The 25137-nt window shown below is 37.7% G+C and overlaps 2 protein-coding genes across 2 annotated transcripts; one reads left to right on the top strand and one right to left on the bottom strand.

Moving 5' to 3' along the window:
• The first annotated feature begins 925 nt into the window (after positions 1-925).
• Positions 926-13821, top strand: LOC140943182 (eukaryotic initiation factor 4A-III). Its single transcript, XM_073392248.1, has 13 exons — positions 926-1379; positions 1485-1557; positions 1733-1799; positions 7311-7373; positions 8853-8985; positions 9989-10069; positions 10151-10203; positions 10339-10427; positions 10714-10852; positions 11410-11525; positions 11664-11771; positions 12527-12654; positions 13348-13821. Exons 1-13 carry the CDS (start codon positions 1232-1234, stop codon positions 13362-13364), a joined length of 1215 nt encoding a protein of 404 aa, XP_073248349.1. The 5' UTR covers positions 926-1231; the 3' UTR covers positions 13365-13821.
• Positions 13541-25081, bottom strand: LOC140943181 (radial spoke head protein 4 homolog A-like). The gene is made up of 13 exons (XM_073392247.1): positions 24875-25081; positions 24692-24753; positions 24527-24594; positions 24244-24303; positions 20711-20918; positions 20285-20394; positions 19999-20149; positions 17823-17920; positions 17581-17722; positions 16796-16905; positions 15995-16139; positions 15476-15593; positions 13541-14348 (listed from the first exon to the last, which is right to left on the bottom strand). The coding sequence occupies exons 1-13, from the start codon at positions 24973-24975 to the stop codon at positions 14123-14125; spliced, it is 1599 nt and encodes a 532-aa protein (XP_073248348.1). The 5' UTR covers positions 24976-25081; the 3' UTR covers positions 13541-14122.
• Between the last annotated feature and the right edge of the window lie 56 nt (positions 25082-25137).

Genomic DNA, 25137 nt, shown 5'->3' with positions numbered 1-25137 from the left:
CTGGATAATAGTACGACACTTCAGTAACAGCAGCAGTACTGGTGGCCCAACTCTGTATTATATGGGATCTGTTCAGAATATCCTTCTCCGCAAAATTGAGTTTTCTTAAATTTTGAAAATCATTTTCCTCGTGGCTAAAATTTGGATAGCACGGTCCCAATCCTCCCCCTCCCCTTATTCCGCCTTAAGTCATGATGAGTATTTGCCTAGATGAGTATCATTTAACTTTAGAGACTCTAGAGAATATGGAAAACTTCACGTTAATTCATAGCGGAGCTCGATGAGCGTGCAAAGCGCGCGAGCGGAACCCCATACCTAAGAAAATTTGGTAATCTATCCAGTCGAGAAATTCTGGTAATCGCGTGACCGTACGCCCGTCGGTCCGTCCGCACCACATACCAGTGTATAATAACTCAATTAACAGGTATGACTCCACAGGCAACTCGACGTGTTTTTGGCGGGAAATCGCATGGCCACCACCACTTTTAGAGAGAAAAACAACACCAAAGTCGAGTCTTTTTCGACGTTATCATTTGATGTCTACACTCACGTGGATTACAGAGAAAGAGCTAGAGCGAGTGATTAAAAACAAAGGAGACGAATTTCGTTGGAAGAAAAGCATGAAAATTTCATAGCGGCGGTGAGAAAATGAGAAATACTAGCGGCCAGCAAGGTGAAAATGAGCGGGAGTGCAAAAAGTAAATCGAATAGGAAAACACGAGCAACAAAATTTTTGGTGAGCACATACGACAATTCCCCCGTAAAAAATAATGTGTAACTAGGAAGCTTCACGTTTTAGTCTTGCATTGAAGTCGTGCAAAACAACGGTAAACAAATGTACAAAAAAGTGTGCTGCACGTGCAAATTTGTTTTTTGCTAATGAAGCACTGATTTGATATTACTTTTAAAACTAGGAGACTACAATCTTGTACAGAATAAAATTGAACAGCCTTGAAATCAAGGATAAACTTTCCGTCTATGTTGTCCAAAATTGTGGCTTTAATTTCCTTTTCTCCCTTCCCTTCAGAAGTAGACGTGATTCTACTGGCTGAAAAGGACTCATCTATTCTTTCTTGGTTAGATTTTCACACCCTATCCGTGTTACCCTCCCTCTCATATTCCACCATCGACCAAAATGGATTTCGAGCGAGATCTGGGACTCTTTTTCCAGGCGTGGCTACTAAGCTTCTTCCCCACGGCACGCTTCGCAGTAAACGTGAAAGGTTGAATTATGTCGTCTCGCAAAAGAAAGGTTGTGGCGGACGAGGACGAAGATCCAACCAAGATCGATTTCGAAACATCAGAAGAGGTTGACGTAGTGCCAACTTTCGACCAGTTAAAGCTTCGAGAAGAGTTGCTTCGCGGCGTATACGCTTACGGTATGTCAGAGTGCAAAGAAGAGTCACAAATTGAGGTGACGCCACAGTGTGGCGTGTATTTGATCGTTTGTTCTGCAGGCATTTAGTAACTTTTTTGTTTTCTAGGATTCGAGAAACCTTCTGCTATTCAACAGCGTGCTATTAAACCTATCATAAAAGGAAGGGACGTTATTGCACAGTGAGTATCTGCGAGAAATTATCTTCGGCCAAAATGGAGAGAGCTAGAAGCTTTAATTTTCTTTTTGTTGGTGTTACTTGAAAATGTATGTAGTCGGTGTTGTATGCTTTAAAATATTAATAGATTAAAGGAAATAAATTAACTGCAAGCTATTGAATTTCATTGTGAATTTCAGAGCTCAGTCTGGTACAGGAAAAACAGCTACTCTCTCCATATGTGTGCTTCAGTCTATTGACATACAGGTTTGTACGATTAGCACCATTATATTTCGCATGCTGACAGTGTAGAGCCACCATTATAGCATGTGGCTAGGAATTCAATTGTGATTGTTTCGCCTGCAAGTTGATTCGCCCTATGTGTGGTTCCAGAAAATATCCATACCACCCCAATGGAAGCGATTTGCCGTATGACCCCCCCCCCTCCCCTCTGGATTTTCCAAAATTTGCCCCCAAAATTCCCCCCCTCCCCGCCAGAATTTCCAAAATTTTCGCACATCCCCCTGGAAATATTGCTATCTCTAACTGAAGTGAACAAAGAAGTAGTTTTGTTCACTAGGATGCCAAATTTTGTGAGTTTCATGTATTTTCTGTTGAATTGTATAACAGATAAGCAAATTCCTTATGCAAACTCCTTATGCGCTCAAGTCACAGACAAATTTTGTGAGTTTCATGTATTTTCTGTTGAATTCTACAACAGATGCGAATTCCTTTTGCGCTCAAGTCATGAAGAAATTGTTGAAAAAGTTCTTGGCCACATGCAAATGAAATGCAAGGTCGCGTAGGAAACATAACTGTACTTTTCTTGCACTGCATCAACAAGAAGGCAACACTTGAAGAAGTATAATTAAAGAGATCAGGACCTTGTCGTGCGATAAGACATTGTGAGTATCGAATTTCGTTCTACCAAATTTGCATATTTGACTTTGCGGTAAAATTGCGCATCGCCGATTTCATTGATAAGAAAATTGTCATGCAAAGTTTAACGTGCTGGAAAAGACTTGTGTAACTTCTTTGTGATTGAGAAACAGTCAAGTGAAGAAGAAATGCAACCAATTAAAAAAAATTTTTTTGTGTGTTGTGTTCTCGACATGCAGGGAAAATGAAGTTTTGTTCTGCTGGCTCGTAAACTACAAAGGTGTAAAAGTTAAAAAATATTATTTTCGGGAAACTTGCTGAAAGCGAAGATGGCTACAAAGGGGCAGAGATTCGTAACTATTCATATAATGATGCGTTTGTAAACAAACTTCATAACGTATGTGACTTGGAGAATAACAGATTGTTTGACACAAGTGGCTAGCTAAGAAATGGTTTTGGTATGGAAACTCGGTTAAAATTTATCTTTAGTTGCTCGAACGGTCGACAAATTCTTTTTCGAACGGATAGCTCGAGCCGTTCGAACGGATAACAATTTTTGCAAATGGATATCCCAAGGCGTTTGAACGGATGACAATTTTTTTCAAATGGATGACAATTTTTCCCAAACATATAGCCCAAGCCGTTTAAACAGATGACAATTTTTTTTGAACGGATACCCCAAGCCGTTCAAACAGATACCAAATCCGTTCGAAAACGGCAAACCGTAAGGAACGTTTTTGCGTGAGAGGTCACGCTAAGGAACTGACAAAATATGTTCGCTATGTCCATTAATCCTTAGGTTTAGGAGCTCTTTAACTTTTGTTGTGTTTTATATCTTTGCAAATAAATTTTTGTGCTGAATTATTGTGTTTTTTCTTTGTTACTCTCTTACGTGTCACGAGAACCCTCTGGAAATATTTCCCTGTGGTGACTCCCCTGTCCCCACTGGAAATTAGGCAAATTGACCCCCCCCCCTCCCCCCTGGAAAATCCGATCCCTTCCGGGGGGGGTGGTATGGATATTTTCTGAAACCAAACAATGTCGTTTTGTTTAGTGACATATGCACTGAACACTACCGTGAACATAGTTAGCAAAGATTTTAATATTTTAGTTCAGCTTGGATTTTATGGCCATGAATGAAAAGGTTCAGTGATCTAAAAAATCTAGGCATTTATATTTGAGAAAGAATAGGTAAAACTCAAGTCGACATAATTTGAGATATTCATTGGAAAAATCACATGTGCAGTCACTGTTTTTTATGCTTATTCCTTGTCTATAAGGCGCATCAACTTTCGGGCGCATCAACTTTCTTGCAAAGTGACCTGATACCGTGGCTAGGACTCAAATTTAAACTTAGTGGTATTACAACTCTCTCATGGAAGAGGTAGCATGTAAAAGCTAGCCAGGGCAGAGATGCCAACCTCTGCAAATCTAAAATCTGAAGACTCTCTTTTGCATCCCCCCCCCCCGCCTTCCCGATAACCACAATTTGATCCAGTCCCTAATTTATCACAGGGGAATGGCTTAGGACATTATATGCAGGGGTTACATTAAGGTTTTGAACAGGAGGGCACCTGGGTTTGACAACCAGGCAAAGAAATGGAAAGGGCCTTGCTCTCCTAGGGAGGACCGGGACATGCTTCCCCAGAAAATTTTGAAATTCTACAGTTAATTGCAAAAGATGTGTTTTCCTGCATTGTGAAGCTGCAGATACTGTCTTTCAACTACCAAAAAAAGATAACTTTTCTAGACAATTTAATCATGATGTGATACCAATATCCACCACACAAATTAGTTCATAATCTTATTGACACATTTTAGATGGTCTTTTATGGAGTACAGTTCTTTTTGCAATGCATTCTGGGGCAATTCTTGTTTTTAGCACATAACAAACGAGGGGATTTCATGCTACTTGTGATAAAGTGGAAATTTGATGGTAAAGTATGTTTTGCATTCAAGAAGACTCATCAAGAAAAGGCTACGATTGTATAAGGGAACGCGTCCAAATATCGGCATCGGGTCACACCGATGCTGATCAATTAAGCACCGATTTTTTCCGATTCTGTTGAAGGTCGGACCCGATTTTATCGGCACTGAATGAAACGGAATCGACAATGGGTCTCAAGTCTTTATCAGGCCAATTAACAAAGGTCATCAAAAATATCTGGCAGCTCAAATAACCCGTCACAAAAGCAAAAGCAAAAGCAAAAGCATGAATGTTGTTTTTTATAACCTTATCTTTCTTATAAATGTGTCTTGTTTGAACCGAAATTTAACGTCACAGTTTCGAACATTTGTTTGTATTTCCTATGACAGAGTATGACCAGAAAATATTAAATTTGTGTATCAGAATGGACATGAGAAGAAACTGCAGGTCATTCAACAACGCTAAAGAGCATCTTTTGAGTGAAAGACGGCGCAATGTACATTGCAAGTGTACGATCTCAAAATAATTTTAAAATAGCTTGAGCCTGTGCTAACCGGAACCCAAAACGCATGATTATAGGAATCTTTGGAGGAATAAACAGTTTAGGAATGTAAACGAAAAAAATAGAAGTCAGAACATCCACGACCAAAATGCAAATGTTGTTACCATGTTGTGTACTTTAACTGCTAAATTGCCACAGGAGAGAAGAGGACATCGTCTGAGAATCAGGCTGCAACTTGTTTATTGGTTGCATATGAACTCAAAAAAGTGACTGATGGAGGCGTTCAACTGGTTTTCTCTTTCTCGATTCTCTTTCCGCTATTAAATTGAGTCGAACTTACCGGATGTATGCACAGTTTGCTTTAGTTGAACACTCCGGTAAAAAAGGTTCTGATTTTTGTCAAAAAGTCAGCCACCTAGAGTCAAGTGCAAATTTTTCTAAGTGCTGAGAGTGGAAAGCAATTTCACGTGGCACCATGTTCAAGCTCACAGAACATACAGCAAAGTCGCTAAGCCATTCTCTCTTTGGTAGCTCCTGTATGAAACTTCGTTCCGTGTCCTCCGTGACTCGCGAGTGTGGGAATCTTTCAGTTCTTGTTGCTAATTCCCTGGAGACAATCTACGGCCGCAATCTAATTGGTCAGTTTTTTTTTGCCTCAGATCGCATTACACCTTGCGTTTAGGATCGTTGAATGAAAGACGCAAATTTCCGTAAAAGTTTATTCCGTGGTTTTATATTATCCATGGTTTTGCTCTCGCTCCGCTCGCTAGGAAACCCGTTGAGGTCTACTTGTAACAAGTCTATGAATCCAGTTGTGTTTCGGAAAAGTGAGTTCCGGTTGTGTTTTTGGATTGCATTGTTAGAAAGTATCGAGTAAAGAACACACTACTCAGTAAGGTGTTTTGTTTGCTATATATCAACGAAGAACAGTGGTGTTTTGCTTCGTAATATTTAACTCCTTTTAATTTTCATAGAATAAAATTTATTCTATGAAAATAAACACCATGCTGCTCCATAACATTTAATGTTATGGAGCAGCATGGTGTTTGTGATCGACTGAAGGAAATACGTCTGCAAAACGCCGAAAATCATGTGTATAGGGAAGCATCAAATCAACAAACTCGAAACACAACATGCAGGAACATACAATATTGCTATTTGTTATGGAGTAGGAAAAAGGTACAGTCGATTGAAATTATTTTGGAGTGAAACGACTCTTTCATTATTTGGTTCGTGACACACTTCATTTTACATATATTAGATAAAATAATATGACGATGACACATATGAACATCGGAATGTCAACCGGCTCCGATTGAATCGGCAAAGTTTTTATCGTAATCGGAAATGGCAACTGGTGCCTATAGATCGGTACCGATTCCGTTCAATCGGAAAATTAATGGGGTCCGTTTCCCATGATCGGGTTCCCTGCCGATATTTGGACGCGTTCCCTAACTTACTTAAAATTTTTCTTTGATTGTTCCTTGTAATAAAAAAAAAGTTCTTTCAGAAGTTAAGCAGCCAGGGAAAGTCACATTCACAGCTGGTCAATTTTTCTGGTCCCCTGCCCTTAATGAAACCCCTGTATATGAAGTCTTACATGAGGTACAAACCATCACAATTTGCCTTTTTGATTGTAATGGTGAAATGATCTTTCTCAGTGATGAAATATGTGCAAGTATGCCCCAGAAACCAAATTATGAATCAAAGAAAATTCAAATTTTGGGAGGAGATGGGATTAATTCCAAATTAAAGCTCAGAAAAGCTCAATACTCAATTTTATCTTGGAGATTTTGTGTCCCGTACGGCAGAGCGGGAGATTGATGTCATATCCAGGAGAATTGGCATGTATGCCAGGGGGGATACTCGCATATCATCAAACTCAAAGAAAAGTAGCCAAAATACCCTAGATTCCTCCAGGCTTCTGTCAAAAAGCTTAGAATGCTGTACTCCTTAGGACCATAAGTTATTGAAGGTGAAGACTATAAAATTGTCTAAACTGTTTCCCCCAAACAATGGAGGAGTTAAACTGTAAAGTGAGAGGGATAATCAAATGGGGGTAAACAATCTAAACCCAAGAAAAATCCCTGGACCAAAAATTAACCTCCCAAAATTCTCATGCCAAAATTCTATAAAGAATAAAAAGTAATGATATAACATGCAGGAGACTGAATTTTTTTGGTTGTTCATTTGTCATACCATGCGTATCTAGTAGTCTAAAACTAGCAGCTGGCATACGCACATTGATTGCAATGGGAGGCAAGGTCATTGTCAAATAAGACAATAGTGGTTGAGATAGTCCAATACCTAGTTTCTTTTTTCATTCAAAGTCTCCAAACATTGTAGGGAAAACTTGTACATGCATTTTGAATAAGAATCTTTAGTTAAGGACCATGTGAAGGTCGGGAAAAAGTAATAGCAATAATGAAGTAATGTTTTTTATATACTTTTTTTATCAAATCACTGTCAGACAAGAGAAACCCAAGCTTTGATCTTATCCCCAACACGTGAACTTGCTCAGCAAATCCAGAAGGTATGAAAAACCTCATTAATTTATTCTTTTCCTTATTCATTTGTGTTGTATTGTTTACTGAACTTTATGTCATATCCTGAGAACTTGAGGTTTTTCACTGAAGTGCGAAGTTTCACCACTGTAATGCTAGAGAGTTAAAGTAACCATTATGGTGACATTAATGAGATTGTAATTAAAAATGATAATTGGTTTTATGAGCAAAACAACAGCTCTTCAATTTCATTACACAGTCACTTTTTTGTACATATCTTTGATGTCTGCTGCATGAATATGACTTGAAACTTCATTATGTGACTTTTTGTGGATGACATGGACACACAAAGTTATTTGATGATTTAATGTGCCCTGGCAGATGATAGGAAATTTGACCGAAATGTTTGTGAATCAGTGAATTACCTGGAGTAGACAAGAAGGTCATTTTCCTATAGTTACTGGCTAAAGCACTGTTTGGTTGTGTAACTCTACAGGTATGATGAATTGCATTTATTTTTAACCATCTTTCGGGACAGAACTATGGTGTTGAAATGCATGATCTGACTTGAGAGTACACAGTTGAATGAAGGATGTAAATCATTAACAAGAGCATAATGTTCAATACTGCTACAGTCAAACCCTGTTAATACAGACACAGGGGCCATAGTTAATTAACGGGGTGTCCGTATTAGTCAAAAATACACCTTTTAGTTAATCAAAATACTACAGAAATAAAACAGGACACAAGCATCTTCAAACTCAAAATCTCTAAACTTCACCAAGCTGTTATTCCACAGACTATGTACATGAAAACACTCAAAAGTCTTGACAAAGTCACTCATTATACATTACATCATCAAAAACTCTCTCTGCATATATGCCTCGATTGATGTCAAAATAGTCTAAAATTGTCGTCCACAATTCATCCTACATGTATCTGGTGTACTATATCGCTGGGAATATCGACATTATGTCAACTGAAGGTTTTTTTCAACCTTCAAAAAAGAAAGGCTTATTACAGCACACAGTGGACAATAAGGTGTCTGTGTTAGCAAGGTTGACTTTTTATGAGAATCTGTTTATTGGGCAAGAAAGTAGTTTCTGTTGTCTACAATAATGGGTGTCCCTATTAAGTGGGTTGAATTTTGATAAAAATGTAAGGGCTTTCCCCGGGGACAGAGAAAACTGTCTGTAATAATGAGGGGTCTGTATTAAGTGGGTGGCCGTAAAGTGGGGTTCGACTTTACCTCATAGCTTCTGCACCTGTATCTATCTGTTAGAGGTCAAAATTAACTTCAGGTAAAAATTTTTTAACCTAGGTTGATTCTCAGTTTCCTTTGTCTCCTAGCCCTGATTCATGAAAAATGATAGGGCTAGGAAACAAAAGAAATAGAGACTCAACTTAGGTTAAAAAATTTTAACATCAATTTAATTCTGACCTGTAACATATCCATAGGTATAATATTATAGGCTACACCCTGTAACTAAAGATCTGAATTTGTGTAGGTAATTCTTGCCCTTGGTGATTACATGAGTGTCCAATGTCATGCGTGTATTGGAGGAACAAATGTTGGAGAGGACATCAGAAAACTCGATTATGGACAACATGTTGTGTCTGGAACTCCTGGCAGAGTTTTTGGTAAGATTTCTACTCTTTGCTCCCCTGCTAGCAGTGATTTCTCCAGGCCGGTTGCTATGCTATATGAAGGGAGAGAAACCACTGTTTGCGACCATTTGCTTCTTTGATTAACAAGCTGCCGTCCCACGCCATGGAAGAATATGTTAACAATCTTGTGTGATCATTTGTGCTCTGTCCAGGGCTCAAAGTTAGTGACTAACTGGTCGCATATGCAACTGGATTTTTGGTTGTGCGCCTAAAAATTCATGTATAATCGCACCTGTGCGCCGTAAAACCCAAAGCACAGTGCGACTGACTTACTTCCGACTATACTTACAAACTCGAACTAGCTGTTTTGTAATAAACACCGCTGACACATGCAAATATATTGTACGAATGAAACACGTACTTTTTGCGCAATGGACGATCATGTCGAACCTTCAGTTTTAACGTCAATCAAAACATAAACAGTCCGGAATAAGGGCCTTTTTTTCCAGGTAAGAAAGTTTTTTAAGTCGTATTCCAGTTACGTGTAAGTCATTGCGCATTAAACAAATTCATTAAAGATTAATGTTCATTCTCGTTCGACACACTCATTGTTGTCAGTTTTGAATTGTTTTTCAAGTGTAAGTTTTCTTTAGTCACAACTGTACTGTCAAAGAGAGAAATTAGTATTAAAAATCACAATGGTATTACTGCGTAGCAAATTGGCTGTCTTTTATCGATCACAGGACTGAAGTAAAAGTAACAAACTGAAGATGACAAATAAACGTGGCACTGTTAAGCTTTTTACTTTTTCTTTTGAAATAGATGCTCCCAACATTATAAGCTGTGCTCCTAAAATTTTCAGCTGTGCGCCTAAAATTTCGGCAGTGCGCCTAAAAATTTACATCTGGTAGCACAAGTGCTCCCAAACTCAAATTTAAACTTTGAGCCCTGCTGTCCACTAATTTTTAAGAAGAATAAACATTAAGAAGGGAAGTTTGGTTTTAAGGATTAACCTTTGTCTATTTGCTTCGTACAGATATGATCAGAAGACGGAACTTGAGAACTCGGTCAATCAAATTACTGGTGTTAGACGAAGCAGATGAGATGTTAAATAAAGGTAAAAATTTCAATTTGTGAAGCAGGTACAAATCTGATCCTTGCTAATCTGTTAAATTGTACTTTTATTTTGTCATTTCAGGTTTTAAGGAGCAGATTTATGATGTTTACAGATATCTTCCTCCAGCAACACAGGCAAGTTTTTTTTCTGAAAAAAAGCAAGATAAACTTTCCTTGTGCCAGTGCTATTGCTCAGATTTTCTTATTTTGTAATAGTTCTTAACCCTTTATTTTATTGAGTTCAATAATATTTTGATTATGTACATGTAGGTTGTTCTTTTAAGTGCGACCCTTCCACATGATATCTTGGAAATGACACAGAAGTTCATGACAGATCCCATCAGGATTCTTGTGAAACGGTACTAGTCAAGTTTTTTTTTCTCTCACCTCTTTTCACAGGGCACCTGTGTAAAATAGACTCTATTGTACTGAGGCAAAATTAATATTATTTTAGTCATAACTTTGTTACTCGTGTAATGTGAAACTGTGATAGGTTTGAACCCAGGAGTCATTTCATAAGTAGGTTGAGTAATGTGATTGACCACGGTAAATGCCCTTGAATTCAAAGCAAAGTTTCAACTCTCCATATCTTCACTTACACAACAAGGCAACTTCATGTTATAATGTTGTATTTGTTTTTGTTAGTGATGAATTGACGCTGGAAGGTATCAAGCAGTTTTTTGTGGCTGTTGAGCGAGAAGAATGGAAATTTGACACCCTTTGTGATTTATATGACACCCTGACAATTACACAGGCTGTGATATTCTGCAATACCAAGAGAAAGGTTGGTTACTGTACATTAAAAAATATGTTAAATTGAACAAGACCAAACCATAGTGAAACTAACATTATTTAGAGAGGCGGCACTTGACATTTCCGAGAACTGTTTAAACTGTAGCTCTCTAATTGTTGGCATGTGGGAGATACTATCCAGATTGGATAACCATAGTAGTATCTGGAGAAAAACCTCTTGGAGCAGAGAAGAAAACCAGCCATAAATTCAACGTGCACATGTCCTCGTTAATTCTTGTTTTCGAACCCTGGTGACACTGGTAGGAGTCGAGTGAACTCATCACTGCGCCATCCCTGCTTTATAAGCAGCACTAGTGGACGGCAGAGTAATAAGAAACACCTATTCCTGTGGCATAAAAGTGGGAAACTTAAGAGTATTAGTGATGAGAGAAGATGTATGTGTTAAAGCATACCAAGATGATGAGGTGGTAGTGAATAGGGATTTTTTTCTTTGTTTAAAACATTGACATTGTGTCACAGCAAAAGCCTTCCGGTGATATTATATTACAGGCACAAATCTCTACAGATAATGGTTTTTACTTTTTTTAGGTTGACTGGCTTACAGAGAAGATGAGAGAAGCAAATTTCACAGTGTCCTCTATGCATGGTGACATGCCGCAGAAAGAAAGAGATGCTATTATGAAAGAGTTCCGATCTGGACAGAGGTAAGCTTTTTGGTACCTATTAGTCTGGTTTTGCTTGCCTTGGTGCACAGTAAACACTATAATAGTAATTATTATCTAGTTACCGTTATGCAAGTGGGGTGACCAGTGATCATTTAAACTGCTCTTTTTTCTCTGCAGTCGGGTGCTGATATCAACAGATGTGTGGGCCAGAGGTATCGACGTTCAACAGGTTTCTCTGGTTATCAACTACGACTTGCCTAACAACCGTGAGTTGTACATTCACAGGTGTGTTTAAACTTAATTAAGGCAGATGATGCTGTGGTTTTTGGCTCCAGATATGTAGATGAAAGTATGTTTTACAGACATAGATGACCCAATTTGGTGTCTGTTTGGCTGTGCAAACAAAGTAAAAATTAAGGTTTCTACTGCCTTCATGAAATAATACTAATTCTAAAAAATACTATAATTAATGTAAGAAGAGATGGAGATAACATTACAATTACTAAAGACTACTTGTTGAGAGAAAATAGATTCCCTCATTTCTCCCAAGGGAATATATTTTCTCCCAATGTGGGTCATTATAATTGGTGATGCCCTCTCAAATTCAGCTTTGCACATTCTTGTGTTATACTCAAAGTTTTGTACACAATCATGTCATGTGTTGCAGAAAGATGTTATAAAATATATATAAAAAAATCAATTTAAGCAAAAAGACTTTGATACATCATGATTTTACATTTTTTTCAAATTCAACTGTCGGAGAAAGAAGCAAAATAGTTGAGTTGTAACTGCAAAACATTTTTCCAAATATTGTTTTTTTGTGATTATTATGTGCTCAGCAAAAGATGGTGATATCACAACAGTTTAAGAATCCTCACACAAACACACCTTGATATCTCAGCCAGTCAGAGTGTGTGGAGTTATTTTATAAAAAGCTGCATCCCACAAACTCCCTTAACCTTGTTGTACAAGTCAGTAGAATAGAACTTGTCATCTTTAATCCAGTTTTGGTTGACCAATATCTGAAATGTCTATTTTAGGATTGGCCGATCTGGTCGATTTGGTCGCAAAGGTGTTGCCATCAACTTTGTAAAGTCAGACGACATCAGAATCTTGCATGATATTGAACAGTATTACAGTACACAGATTGATGAAATGCCAATGAATGGTACGTGTGTTCTTTCAAGTGCCGCCAAAAAAGATTTGACATCAGGAGAGCTCTGCATTTTTACGTTTTCCATTCAATCTAGCAATTTTATATGTACACAGCTACCTTGGTTAGTTATCCGTGCTTTCTATTAAAGGGTTTTCAAAACTCTCCAACCTTAGGGTCCTTATAGAGCAATTTTTGTATGATCTTGAAATGAAAGCGTGAACAAGACAGAAACAACAAATGGAATAGAGCGATTTGATTGGCTTGTCGAACAGATACAAACGAGCGTGGCTTTTGGTTGGTTAAGCAAAGGCTCGGCTGAAAAAACTTCATGCCTGAAGAACTTTGTAGAAATAAATCGATACTTCGCTTTGACATTGAACTGCAACATGATTGGCCAATCGAACAATGCCTTCTCCATATTAGGGTTTTCTTTGGCGGGAAAACGAAGAGTCCATTCAAGGTCATACGAAAATTGTTCTAATGTCAGAGTTTGAGAGTGAAGATGAGTTTTAAAGTACATATAAGCTCCTATCTATACCCAGACTAAAACCCACACCATCAATCTTCGGCTTTGAAGGGTAGGCATTGCTGGTAAATAACTCATAGTCTGTTTTGAAAAATCACAATATTGCCATTAGTAAGTGTTACTTGAACCCACAAACAAGATAAGTAACCCTAGTGATTTGTTATTGTGCTCTTTTTCAGTTGGTGATCTCATTTAAACTTCACTAACTGGCTGATGGACACCACATATGGAACTTACAATGGCAGTAAACTCATATTTATTGTTATCAGCATCTGAAGTTGAGAATACTTGAACACCCTATGCATTAATTTTTTTGAACATGTAGATCTCTGTGAAGATGCCATAGATCCCAGATTTGCCGTTGTATATGACTGTAGGAGAGTGAATGTATTTTATTGTTTAACTGGTTTTACAGTGACCTTATAAAGCCTGATGGAGCTGTATTGTTTTATATCTCCAGAAAGCACAACTAAGTTACAGAACAGTCCTGTAAACACCACTTTTAATGCATGTTTTTTCTTAACTCTACAACAGTTTTTTTTTGTATGACACATTGTATCTAGTACATGTAATAATCGTTCACTTCTTAACCAAAGTCATCACTGCTAACGCTGTGTTGCTTCTTTGAAGAATAAAGTTGTTTAAGAAACAAATCTGTTGTTAGCTCTTTTGTAAAATAAAACTCTTTTTGTGGTATTGTGCAGAGAAGACCCTTGATTCTTACAAAGAGTTTGACCAAATGGCAGTGAATTCTTGGAGGGTATATTCTATATTTTCCGAAAAATATATACAACATTGTTTCTTTTTATGTTTTTTACAAGATTATTCTCTTTCAACAAACAGAAGATGACTGAAGTGTGAAATGCATAGCACAATATATTTGGGTTTGTCTTTTTACACTTAAGTCGATGCATAAGCAAGGAGATGTGAAATAAATAAATTCAAGTGAAGAAACTAATCATCCTCATCATCGTCATCCTCTTCTTCCTCCATCTCTGCTGCTTCTAATGCTTCTTGCTGTGCTGCCTTCAGAGCTTTCTCCTCCTCCACTGATGGGTCTTCAGCTTCTGTGATCTCTGGTCCACTGGGGAATTCTTCTTGTGGTGGGGGAGGTGGAGGAGGGCTGTAGTTCTCTGCACTAAATTTCTGTCCCCAGCCAACATAAATGTTTTCAAATTTCCTGGAAAATAAGAGCACATAAAAAGGAATTGTTGAGTAGAGCATTTAAGTCAAGTTGCAATAACACAGACAGGGAGCAAGCAATATGAACTCCTTTGGAGCACATGGTGTAGAGCTGCCTGGTTAGCTTTTTGTTATCAGCAATGGTCTGCTTATGCATGGTTCAATTTTACTTTACCTGTTACCACCTGCCCCCTGGGACAAATCCAGTCCTTCTGTTCTGGGGTGGGGAATTTTTTTTAAGCAGCCCTCTCCTGTGAGGAGGGAGCAGGGCAAACAAAAAGTAAATTCTTGTTGTTCTTTTGAAGTTTGTCATTTCTCAGTTAGAGTTTGTAACATGATGGCGTCGGACCAGGAAGAAGAAGACCTCTAAGACAAATTATTTCCAGGGGAAATCTCAAGACTTTGTCTTACAGCAGACTGGTTAGAAAAGTATACCCTCTCAAAATTATAATCTGTGTTCAAAGGTATGATATGATGCATACTCAAATGCACCATTTATGTACTATTACTGTTTTGCCCACTGGTGGTAAGCTTCATTTTTCTTTTTGAAATAAATTATTGCATAGGATGGTAACAGGTAGAATTTAACCATGCAATAGTGTAGTGGTATGGGGAGGATGCAGGTTTCAAGCCTAGTCAGACCATCAATCTGGCACGATCATGCTGTTTGTAATCATTTAAGACCCTGTCTCAGTCTGGATAACTGCATCATGAAGCTGTTGGCCTTGTATTTTGTATTCACACTGTTGTGTGAGAAAAGAAGTGGACAAAGACCCAATTGGTGTAGTATGTCTGTCAGGGTTTGCCTTAAACCCGGAATCCGGATCAATCCCACACAGAATGCTGAATGACTCTGAAGAGCAGTAATGATGGTTAGGAAACTGAGTGAATCAGGTTCCATTTTGATCATTATAATGGGCAAACTGACCTGAAACTTGATTCACTTGAAGTTTCCTAACCCTAATCACTAAACTTTCCGGATTCCAGGTTTTAGGCAAACCCTATAGATCTTTCATGGGGGAGACTAGAGTGATGGTAAACCATTGTGGTTGCCCTGGCAACATTTTGGTGAAAGATAAAATTCAATAAAATAAATTTAATGTTGTAAAACCAGTGAATACTAACCTCTCAACAGCAAATGCATGGGCCCCTGGCCATAAATTTGAGTGCATGACAGACAAGGAATACTGAGGTACTAAAGTGGAGGATTTCTGTGCTGTCCAGGGAGGCATGCCATCAACCTCTGATAAAATAAGATAAAAGGCTTTGAGTATTCACTGTGTTAGAGGTTTTCGTAGAAACATGTAAGGGGTTTCAGCCTAATATTTCCAGCTGTCCAATAGGGAATGTGCACAAAGATAAGCACTGTGTCTTTTTGTTGCCACAGGTTTCAAGCAAGCAATGAGTTTATAAGGTTTAAAACAAATGGCCTGGAATCAATAACATTAATCTAAGCTATGACCAACCAAAAATGTGGTGACAGGAAAGATCAGGAAAGTCCTTCCTTGGCTTACAGAATGTATATATGGTGGCAAACACTGCACTATAAACTGGACTTTCATCATTTTAGTAAAGCATTGGCTATGCCAGATAGGGGCTGATTTTTATAATGTTATTTCAAAGGTGGAGTTTAAAACTTCTCACCTGCATCTTCTGAGAGTGGTGTAAGCAGTGGAGGTCCCTGCTCTGGCTCGGGTTCATCAGGTTCTTCTCTTTCTTCATCCTCCTCTTCCTCCTCCAGCTCCTCTTCATCTTTCTTCTGCAGTGGGTTGAACCATGTGCAGCGTCCCTAGCAGAAATACAATATTAGGCCTCCACTCAAAAACAGTGTTCTCAACTGAAGCTTAGTAAGCAGATCTTATGGCCATAAAGGTAAACATTCCCCCAATGTTTGATAGGGGTGATCTCAGTATATGTTTGTCAAAGTTCTGTGGCATGAAATTTTCCAGACTGAGGTATGCATACTAGTTCTACCCTGTTTCCAAAATGGTTTTCACATATGGGTGAAGATTCAATTTCCACTTTAATTTGTCAGTATGGCCCGAGTCAAATATCTAACATTGCATTTTGTTTTAAGGGAGAAGCATGGGCCACCACACCGTTTTTCTATCTTTTATTTAGTTTTTTTCTTTATTTTTCTATTTCTTTTGTTTTTTATATTGGAAACTTTTTTTTCAGGTATGCACATGCATACTGGCGCATAGGTAGTTACATCCCTGGACTTCAAGATTCTCACACTAAAGTAAGGATATGGATTCAGAACTAATGATGACAAAAATATGACAACTGGTGGCATCTCCCCAAAGAGTGGCTTACTGGTACAACAACAAAGACATGCACATTTAGTAGGTACCCAATTTAATTTATAGGTGGGTTGTTAGAGAGAAGTATAGCACTTGCATCATGTAGCCATGAGCAGAAGAGTAACTGGACAATAATGCATACCTGTGGAAGGACATACTGCACATGATGGACCCAGTTTGCACATGATGGATCAGTCATCTCGTTCAGAGTCAGACCTTCAAACTCTGTGTTTACCACAAATGAATCACGAGCTGATCAAAGGAGGAGAAAAAAATATGCCATTTTAGCAACTGTGTGTTTTGGATCATGCTCAGGGCTTTAAAAAGGTCCTAGCTGTCTGGTAATCTGTGACAAGTTAAGACTTTCTTGCAGGGCAAGTAACTTTTAATGCTTACATGTTACCCAATGGGCAAGCCAGGGTCTAGGCAAGTCATTGTCCAGCAAAATCATTAACCCTTTTTAAGCCGCAATATCCAAATACAAATTCTCCACGCTAGTGTCCACCATACACTGCCTTATAGAATTAGTTGAGAGAACCTGATAAAAGATTAAAGCATTTCTCCTTTCTTCATCATTTTGTTAATTCTCCTAACCTTTTCTCTTGATGATGTATTGATATTGATACAGTTAGGAGAAAATTGATGTTGGTCACTTTTGGGACTTAAAGGGTTAATTAAGATGGGCAAGCAGTGGCCAAGGGAAACGGAAATGTGAGAGCTGCTTCCACAAAGGGCACTGGAATTCAAGTTTTCAAGCCCTGTGATGCTAAATTTAGGTAAAACTTGGAAGTAGAGTTCTTGCTTTCGTCATTCACATGCTTATCTCAATCTGCATTGGTTCAAGAAAATGTTAGGGCCTGGCTCACCAGGCTTAGTCAGGAATTAAAGCTACAGCAAAAGCGTAGACTAAAGCTCTGATGTCAGTACCTCCTCCTTCATCATCCTCTTCTTCTTCCTCTTCAAACACGTAGTATCCAAGTGGACTGATGTGTGTAGTGGCTGATATTCTGGCAATCTGTGCTCGCAAGTAGTTAGCTTCATTTCCAGGAAAAGGTGGATAACTGACAACCTGAAGAATGTTTGAAGAGGAAAAGAAACATGTAGCATTTTACAAACTACAGTACACGTAGAGAAAGCTCAACTACACTGCAATGATTAGCAACACTCACAGGTGCTTGCAGATTCCCAGTGAAAAATTTTCTAATTTGTCTTGATATTACGATCTGTGCAGGTGTAACCGGGGGAAGTCTGACCCATGACCCTCCAGCTGTAACAGAATATAAAACTGGTATTAGATTATTTTTAACTTCTGGACCCTAGCTCAACAACATATTCCAAACCTGACACTTAATACTACAGTCAACTGTCTCGGTGATGGACACCTTTAGGACCTGGCACTCTGAGTGTTCATGTTAGAGAGATGTCTGTCTTATAGAGAGTCAAATAAAGGGGGTAAAGAAAGAGAGGGACCATTTCTATAGGTGTCGGTTTTACAGAGGTGTCCATCTCATAGAGGTGTACATAAAGAGAGAGTCAACTGTACTAATTTTATCTGTCTGATATAGTTTGTGATCAATCCCAAGTGTTTTCCATACAGACTGTACTATATTCAAACCAAGACCACTAATTAAAAGGAAAGATTAGGGCCTATTGTAATAAAATAACATTAACTATTCTGCTATTCTATGATGAGCTATTTGCAGAGTATGAAGGGAAGTTACCAGTCAGGTACGGCAATTTTTCACTGGCAAAAAGAGGTTAAGGCCTAAGGCACAAAAAAACAAATCTTACTCTGTATGGACATTGTGAATTTCCCACCCTCTTTCTCTTCATTCTTCTTTTCATCTCTTTCTCTTCTATTTCCTATCACCTCTCGTAATTACTACACACTTGACTCTTAGACTTCTGGGCCCGGTTGTTCATTAAGCTAGGTTACAGAAACCCAGGGTTAGTGTGGAATTTGAATTCAGATATGAAACCTTAAAAAGAAAATTCAGTTTAATTATTTTTGTCCACATGCAGTTTGGTAATTAGATGAACTGAGGGAATTATCCGCGAAGATGCTTTTGAAAAAAGGATAAAGAAACGCGGATTAAAATTTAACCCCGAGTTAGTGCTAATATAATCAGCCTTTGAACAACTGGGCCCTTAAGTGTCTACTCCCTTGTCCCTTCCTTGACACCCTTCACTCTCCAACCTTCCTTACTCTTAGCTTGGTTCCCAATCCTTTTCTCTTTCATTCCCTATGCCCTTATGTTTTGTTTACTCCTGCTTCCCATTCCATTTTCTCTTGGTCTCTAACCCTCTCTTTTCTGACTCCACAGCTCTAATCAAAAACACCTCATTATCTTTTTTTTGGCTTTTCAACAGCAACCCTTTCTCCTAAGGAAAGTTGTGCTGGCTTACATAATTTTCCTTTTTCATAACTTTTATAATTTGCATTCATTTATGTATTTTTGTTTATATTTTTTATTTATTTTATTTACTAATATTATTATGATAATTATTATTTATTTTTTTCCAGCTTGTTTTTCTACTCCATTTGATTTCTTTAGGTATACAAAATTTTTTCATAATTAACTAGTTAAATAACCAAGGGTTACAGAGTGCGGGCAATAACGATCGAAGGTCAAAACGCTTTTTCTCTAATGCTGTGATTTAGGTGGCAGATGGTCAAAACACGCATGATCAGATTCAAGGGATAGAAGGTCCAAACATGCATGATCAAATTGCGTTATGTGTATTCCATTCATTCTTGGCGGAAGTCCAAGCAAATGCAGTTTATGCAGTTTTCCTTCTTTCTTTTTTTTTCCGTTTTTTGTGTTGTTGTTTTCTATGAATATATAGCTAAATAACTGTTACTTAGTAAAGTGCAATAAACAGCAAGAAAAGTATCGTGTTTCCAGAGAAAAGATAGTACACCGTATATTAAATATATGGATAAACAATCTGAATTTCTATCATTTCCTATAATTTACTGTGGGAAAACCAGAGTTGATAACCACTTGATCATTTTCTAAACAACGTTCCCACGAGTTCTTTGTATAGACTGATAGTAATTATTCTAGTACTTTTCAACATATAAATAGGACGTTCAATGTCATTTTCGATTATTTTAAGTCTCACTGCCTAACTAATGCCAGTATCAACAGAATGTGCCGCAGCATTACTATCTTTTAGATACCCTAGTCATTATCATAATTAATTACTGCTGTGCATGTGTTACCCTCTTGGTTTCCACCACTGCTGCTGACCCTTCACACCTGCCTTATCTTCTTACTACAACTCATTCCTGATCAAACAAAGAAATTTCAAGGAAACATGAAAACAAAAAATAATACTAACCCTCATTGGAAACAAAGTATGTTTTCTTGTTACAACCTGTTCTGTTGTCTTCATTGGGAATTAGTGCAGGTGGTTTATACTCTGGCTGAGGGACATCATCTTCTTCCACATCAAAATCTCCCTCTTTTATTATGTCAATCTTTGCTTCATTCTGTAAAGAACAAAATATATTTTATAATTAAACTTGAATGGCTTCAATGTCCTTGACGACAAAATGTTTATTAAAATGTGAAGCCCATAATAAATTGCAACGGGTAGAATACAATTTAAAAACAATAGATTATACCTCTTCTTTTTCCTGTTGGTTTTCACCATCTAATTGTTCTTCCGGATCTTCTCCTTCAAAAAACTCCACTTCGGCAATTATATAATTTGCATGAATACCAAATATTTTACCTGAAAGGAAGTATAATATTTTAAGGCCAAATTCTTTAGTCTTATTATAAATCAGGATTTTACAATCAGGGATGTAGCTAAGGAAAAGCTAAGCCAGTTTGTTTATTAGTCAAGCCCACCTTTCTACTCAACTGCACCTTCAAAATTACCCGCTAACTACATGTCTGTTGTTTTCCAGAGCAATTATTTGAGTCAGTGATAAGGTCTTTATCACAGGTGAAATAAGCCAGCAGCCAGCTCTTAGTGACATCCCTGACAATAATGTATTAATTTTTTGTTGAATGAAGAAAATTCTTATCATTTTATTTGTCCTTACCCCAAAATCTACAAGTTCTAATTGGCTGTGTATCAATTAAAATCTTCAAAGCCAAGAATATTCTAAAAGTTTCTTCTCTACCAATGCCAACACCAGCCTGTTCAAAGTAGTTTGCAAGTTCCATGAGATCTGGTAATGGCACTTCTTGTTCTTCATCCATTTCAGGATCCCGCATCAGTGACTCCATTTCCTGAACCCCAGGTCTTCTCTGGAAACAGAAAGTACAAAAAAGAGGCACAGATTTTTTTAAATTGTTAACTTGAGTGGTATTCCTGTGCATTGCACATTGCAAAAAAATCATTGATGAAGCCTTTTTTAGGGTAAAATTCTGACAAGCAACATGGCCTTGACACAGTGACATAGGACAACAGAAATAAAACAAAACTGTGACAGCAACAGACAAAGAGCAAATAAAATAGTAAAATACCAACAGTGACATTACTTACTCCTCAATATGTGAAATGACAGGTTTTGAAATTCAGACTTGGGGGACATACGTAACTCCCCTATTAGAGGGCCTCATTGATAGATGATGGACAGAGATAAAAGGATTTAAGAAACTGGCTGACTTTGTGTGTTTTGAAAAGTGAAGAGAATCACGCAGGAATCAAGTCTCAAGTAGAACCAAGTTCATAGTAGAACTTGAAAATTCGTAATAGTCTTATTACAAGTACACACTGATACCACACTACTAGGAGAAGAGGCCCCAAGGGTTTTGTTGAATCGTCACAGTCAAGTTTTTGACCACAGCATCTAAAACTGGGCTCAAAATAAATTTGGGACTGTTGCTGGTTGTGTTGACTGGCTACATAAATTTTAGCTCGGTCATGTCTCTCTTCCAACCTCCTAAAAATGTTAAAATAACAGGATACAGTCGAATCTTGATTATCTGGACTCGTTGGGACCAGACGAAATAGTCCGGATAATCGAGGGTCCAGATAATCAAAAATATGAATATTAATGAAGAACAAAACTGTTTAAATTGAGAAAAGGACAACTGATTGTGAAACAAGACTTTACAAATTGTTTGGGGGACCAGAAATTGGAGTGCCATATGTTCCTTGCTGAATAAACCAGACATACAGGGTTTTATTGAGCTGTTCATCATGTGCAACTTTCAGTGATTTTCCCTTCAGTCCTTCTCTGGTCTCTAAAGATGATGGCAAATTTCATGATCGTTTTCCTTGTTTTAGCAGATATCTGAGATCTGCTGCTTACTGACACCATATTCAGCTAACAAATTGGTTCCTTTTCCTCCTTTCTCTAATGAGTCTCTAATCCCACAATTATAATAGACTGTTTATCTTTTATCGAAAAAATGGATCGCTTTCGCTTCAAAGATATGATGATTGTAAATAAACGTTTGTGATGCTAGCTTGTTTGTTTTGCATACCACACCGCGTGAGCCAATAAAATGTTAAGTAGAGCGTGAAATTTCACTGAGCAACAATGCAACTCTGAGCCAATCAGAACTCATTCGAGTGTTCTTCATTAGTTACAACACACGCGAGCACTGCTTTTGCTCTTGGAAAGCAAAAAAACCTCATATTTGACTTCACTTTTCAATGCTGTAGTTTTAAAAAGGATGTGGCTACGGATCTTGATTGTGACTAATAAATATTCATGACCAAATTGGGGCCAGAGAAAAAGTCCAGATAATTGAGAAATCCAGATAATCAAGGTCAGAATAATGGAGGTTTGACTGTAATAACTTGCACAAGCCTGACAAGCAAAAAAAAAGAGTGAAAAAAGATGCATGCCCTCTTGCAATGTAATGTTGTGAAAATGTTTGTTGTCATTGTGTTGTTGTTACTGTGGTTGTTGTTCAGTTGTTGTTGTTGTGTCCAGTCAAAATGACCAGCAAAATGGAAACTTTGTCAAGACTAATGGTCACAACCCTCCAAGCTGCGACCATTTTAGTTGCCATGGCGCCTAAAATTTTGGAACTGGCGACTTGATTTGGAAAATAGTCGCCGAGTTGGCGACCATGAAGAATACGTTCGTAAAGAAACAGAAATGGTAATCACATCTACTGAAATATGAAGAACATTAATTCTAGCTGATTTGAAACTTGACCTGCATTCGTTCACTTCCACTGAGTCTGTTGCCTTGCACATGACATTTTAAGCCTTTTGACACGTGACAATTAGCACGCTATCGAAGTGCCTTGCTTGCTGACAGTGTTGATTTCGATTTGTTAGGAATGTTTGTCTGGCCAAGCTTGGTGGTTTTTTAGACTGGACTACATATTTTAAATATTCTTGAATCAATAAACAATCTAATAACATGAAGAGGGAAAGCTAAATTGCTGTGAAGTCAACACAGAAAACTGTGTAATAACCATAACATGAGAGCCAAGCAGTGAGTTGAATCATGGTTTTGCAGATAATAGCGATGATAATTATAAGCAAAACTACACATCGCAAAAACGGACAGTTTATGGTTGTTGCAAAAAATTTATTTGTTAAACACCTGTATCAATGATAAACAAAAAACAAAATTTATTAAGTCATATGAGGCATTTTTGTTTAAATTCCTGTCAATGGATTGGGGAAAAATGTTTTCCCGGTACAATCGTTGCAAAATTTTCACATGCATGATGTTATCTCTGTATAAAGCAATGATTTGATTTATAAGACTTGTTGATCTTCCTATACTCTCCTGCCTTTTGCGAAGCTTTAGCAATGTCTAGAGAAATTAAAAACGACCTTTTAAATCTCCAAGAATATTTGATAGTTGGGGAAACAAGTCCATCATCAACAAAAGTCACAGAAGAAATGTGAAGCGAATATAAAAAAAAAAAGATCGCCTTTCAAGTTGTAACTGGGAAGTTTGAACACATTAACAGGGGATGAGTTGTGTTCTGCTCTCATATACCAATAATTGAAGATTATACGGAAGGATTGAAGGCCCTGAAGACAACTGGATATGGTTCTTGTCTTTACAATTTTGCTTCAGTATTGATTCAAGGATATGAATTTGCAAACCTCCTTCTCGGACCATCAGTAAATAATGCCTTCCACAATAAATGAGTAATTTATAACCAGTGCAACATTTTAAGTTAAACTTGGTAACTGCTTTTGTTAATGACAATTTTTGATACATTAATTTATTAAAATAATTTGGCGCCTAAAAATTTACCATAACAACCGAAGCCAAAGAGTTGGTCACCAAATGGCCACTGAACAAAAATTTTAACTTGGGTTGGGTCATCTTGGCCGGACATTGTTGTCCGTTGACCAGCTGTTATAATTTGAGCCCTGTAGAGTCAATAGTAAATCACCTCAAACCTAGAAGTCAAGGGGTTAGAAAGGCCCTTTGCATCAGCAGTGGTAGTTTCCTTCACAGCTGTTATAAGAGTTGTCACAGCTGACCATAATAGTGTCTGCGAAGGAGACTACAGCAGTGGGTACCAAAGTTGGTTTATAATATTAAATTAAGTGTTACAGTCATATGTCATGACATTAACTTTGGTCAAACCCAGCATAAACTCTACTCAAAATCGGCATCTCGTTTTTTAAATGTTTATATACCTCAAAGAGAGTTAGCTGGGATCTTGCCAATAATACTTCTGTGGACTCATCTTCTTTGTTCTTGAAGAAAAATAAAAGAATTTGTTCGTTAGAGATCTGCCAATACCTATAGGATGGGTAGGGCTGGTGCAAATAGCAGTCACGTCCAAATTCTCCCAGCAGATTTTCTCTTTCTTCACAAAGAAAGGTATTATAAACTCTAAGAGTTCTTGTTCTTGTACTGTACAGCCTGTTTTAACAGCTGAAACACAAATGTATAATCATTGCACACTGATGCATTTACCTGGATAGTGTCAAACGTAGGGCAGAATTTAGCTCTCTTCTCATCTCGTACAAGATCTTCTAATGCATCTACATTTTAACGACAAATTAAATTGACATTAACCTTAATGAGAAATTCAAACAGGACCATTCTCTTTTAAAAAGTTGAAATCCAAAACATGCTTGCCTGCTACATTCACGGGTTTCTCTTCTAAGACTTTTCTTATAACACTTGCAAGATGGTCATAACTACAAGGAAAATAAGCAGAACACAACTTAGAACCTCGACACCTAACTACTAACTAACTGCAATCTTCTGAGTGAACTAGAGGACAGTTGACGCTGACTTATAAGCTTAATTCGTACTTACACATTAAGGTTCGAATGTAGACTTGTTTTCAGGAGAAACGCCTTCGCATTTTGAAAATCGCCGTCTAAATCATTGCTTACAGATTCACTAGTATTCTCCATGGTATCTTGCGATTTATAATAGGAATCTTAGCAGTGAAATTCTTAGGCTTGTTGGTTTCAACTCACTCGACCGCCATCTGCACCAGGTTTGTGTGACCATAGCAACAGTTTTAGTGTCGCTCGATAATTCTTCGAGATTTTTCGGAAACACGATTATTTCCG

This window comes from Porites lutea, chromosome 7 (genome assembly GCF_958299795.1).
Source record: "Porites lutea chromosome 7, jaPorLute2.1, whole genome shotgun sequence".
In the NCBI taxonomy this organism is placed as follows: Eukaryota; Metazoa; Cnidaria; class Anthozoa; order Scleractinia; family Poritidae; genus Porites; species Porites lutea.
This window is presented reverse-complemented; position numbering and strand designations above follow the sequence as displayed.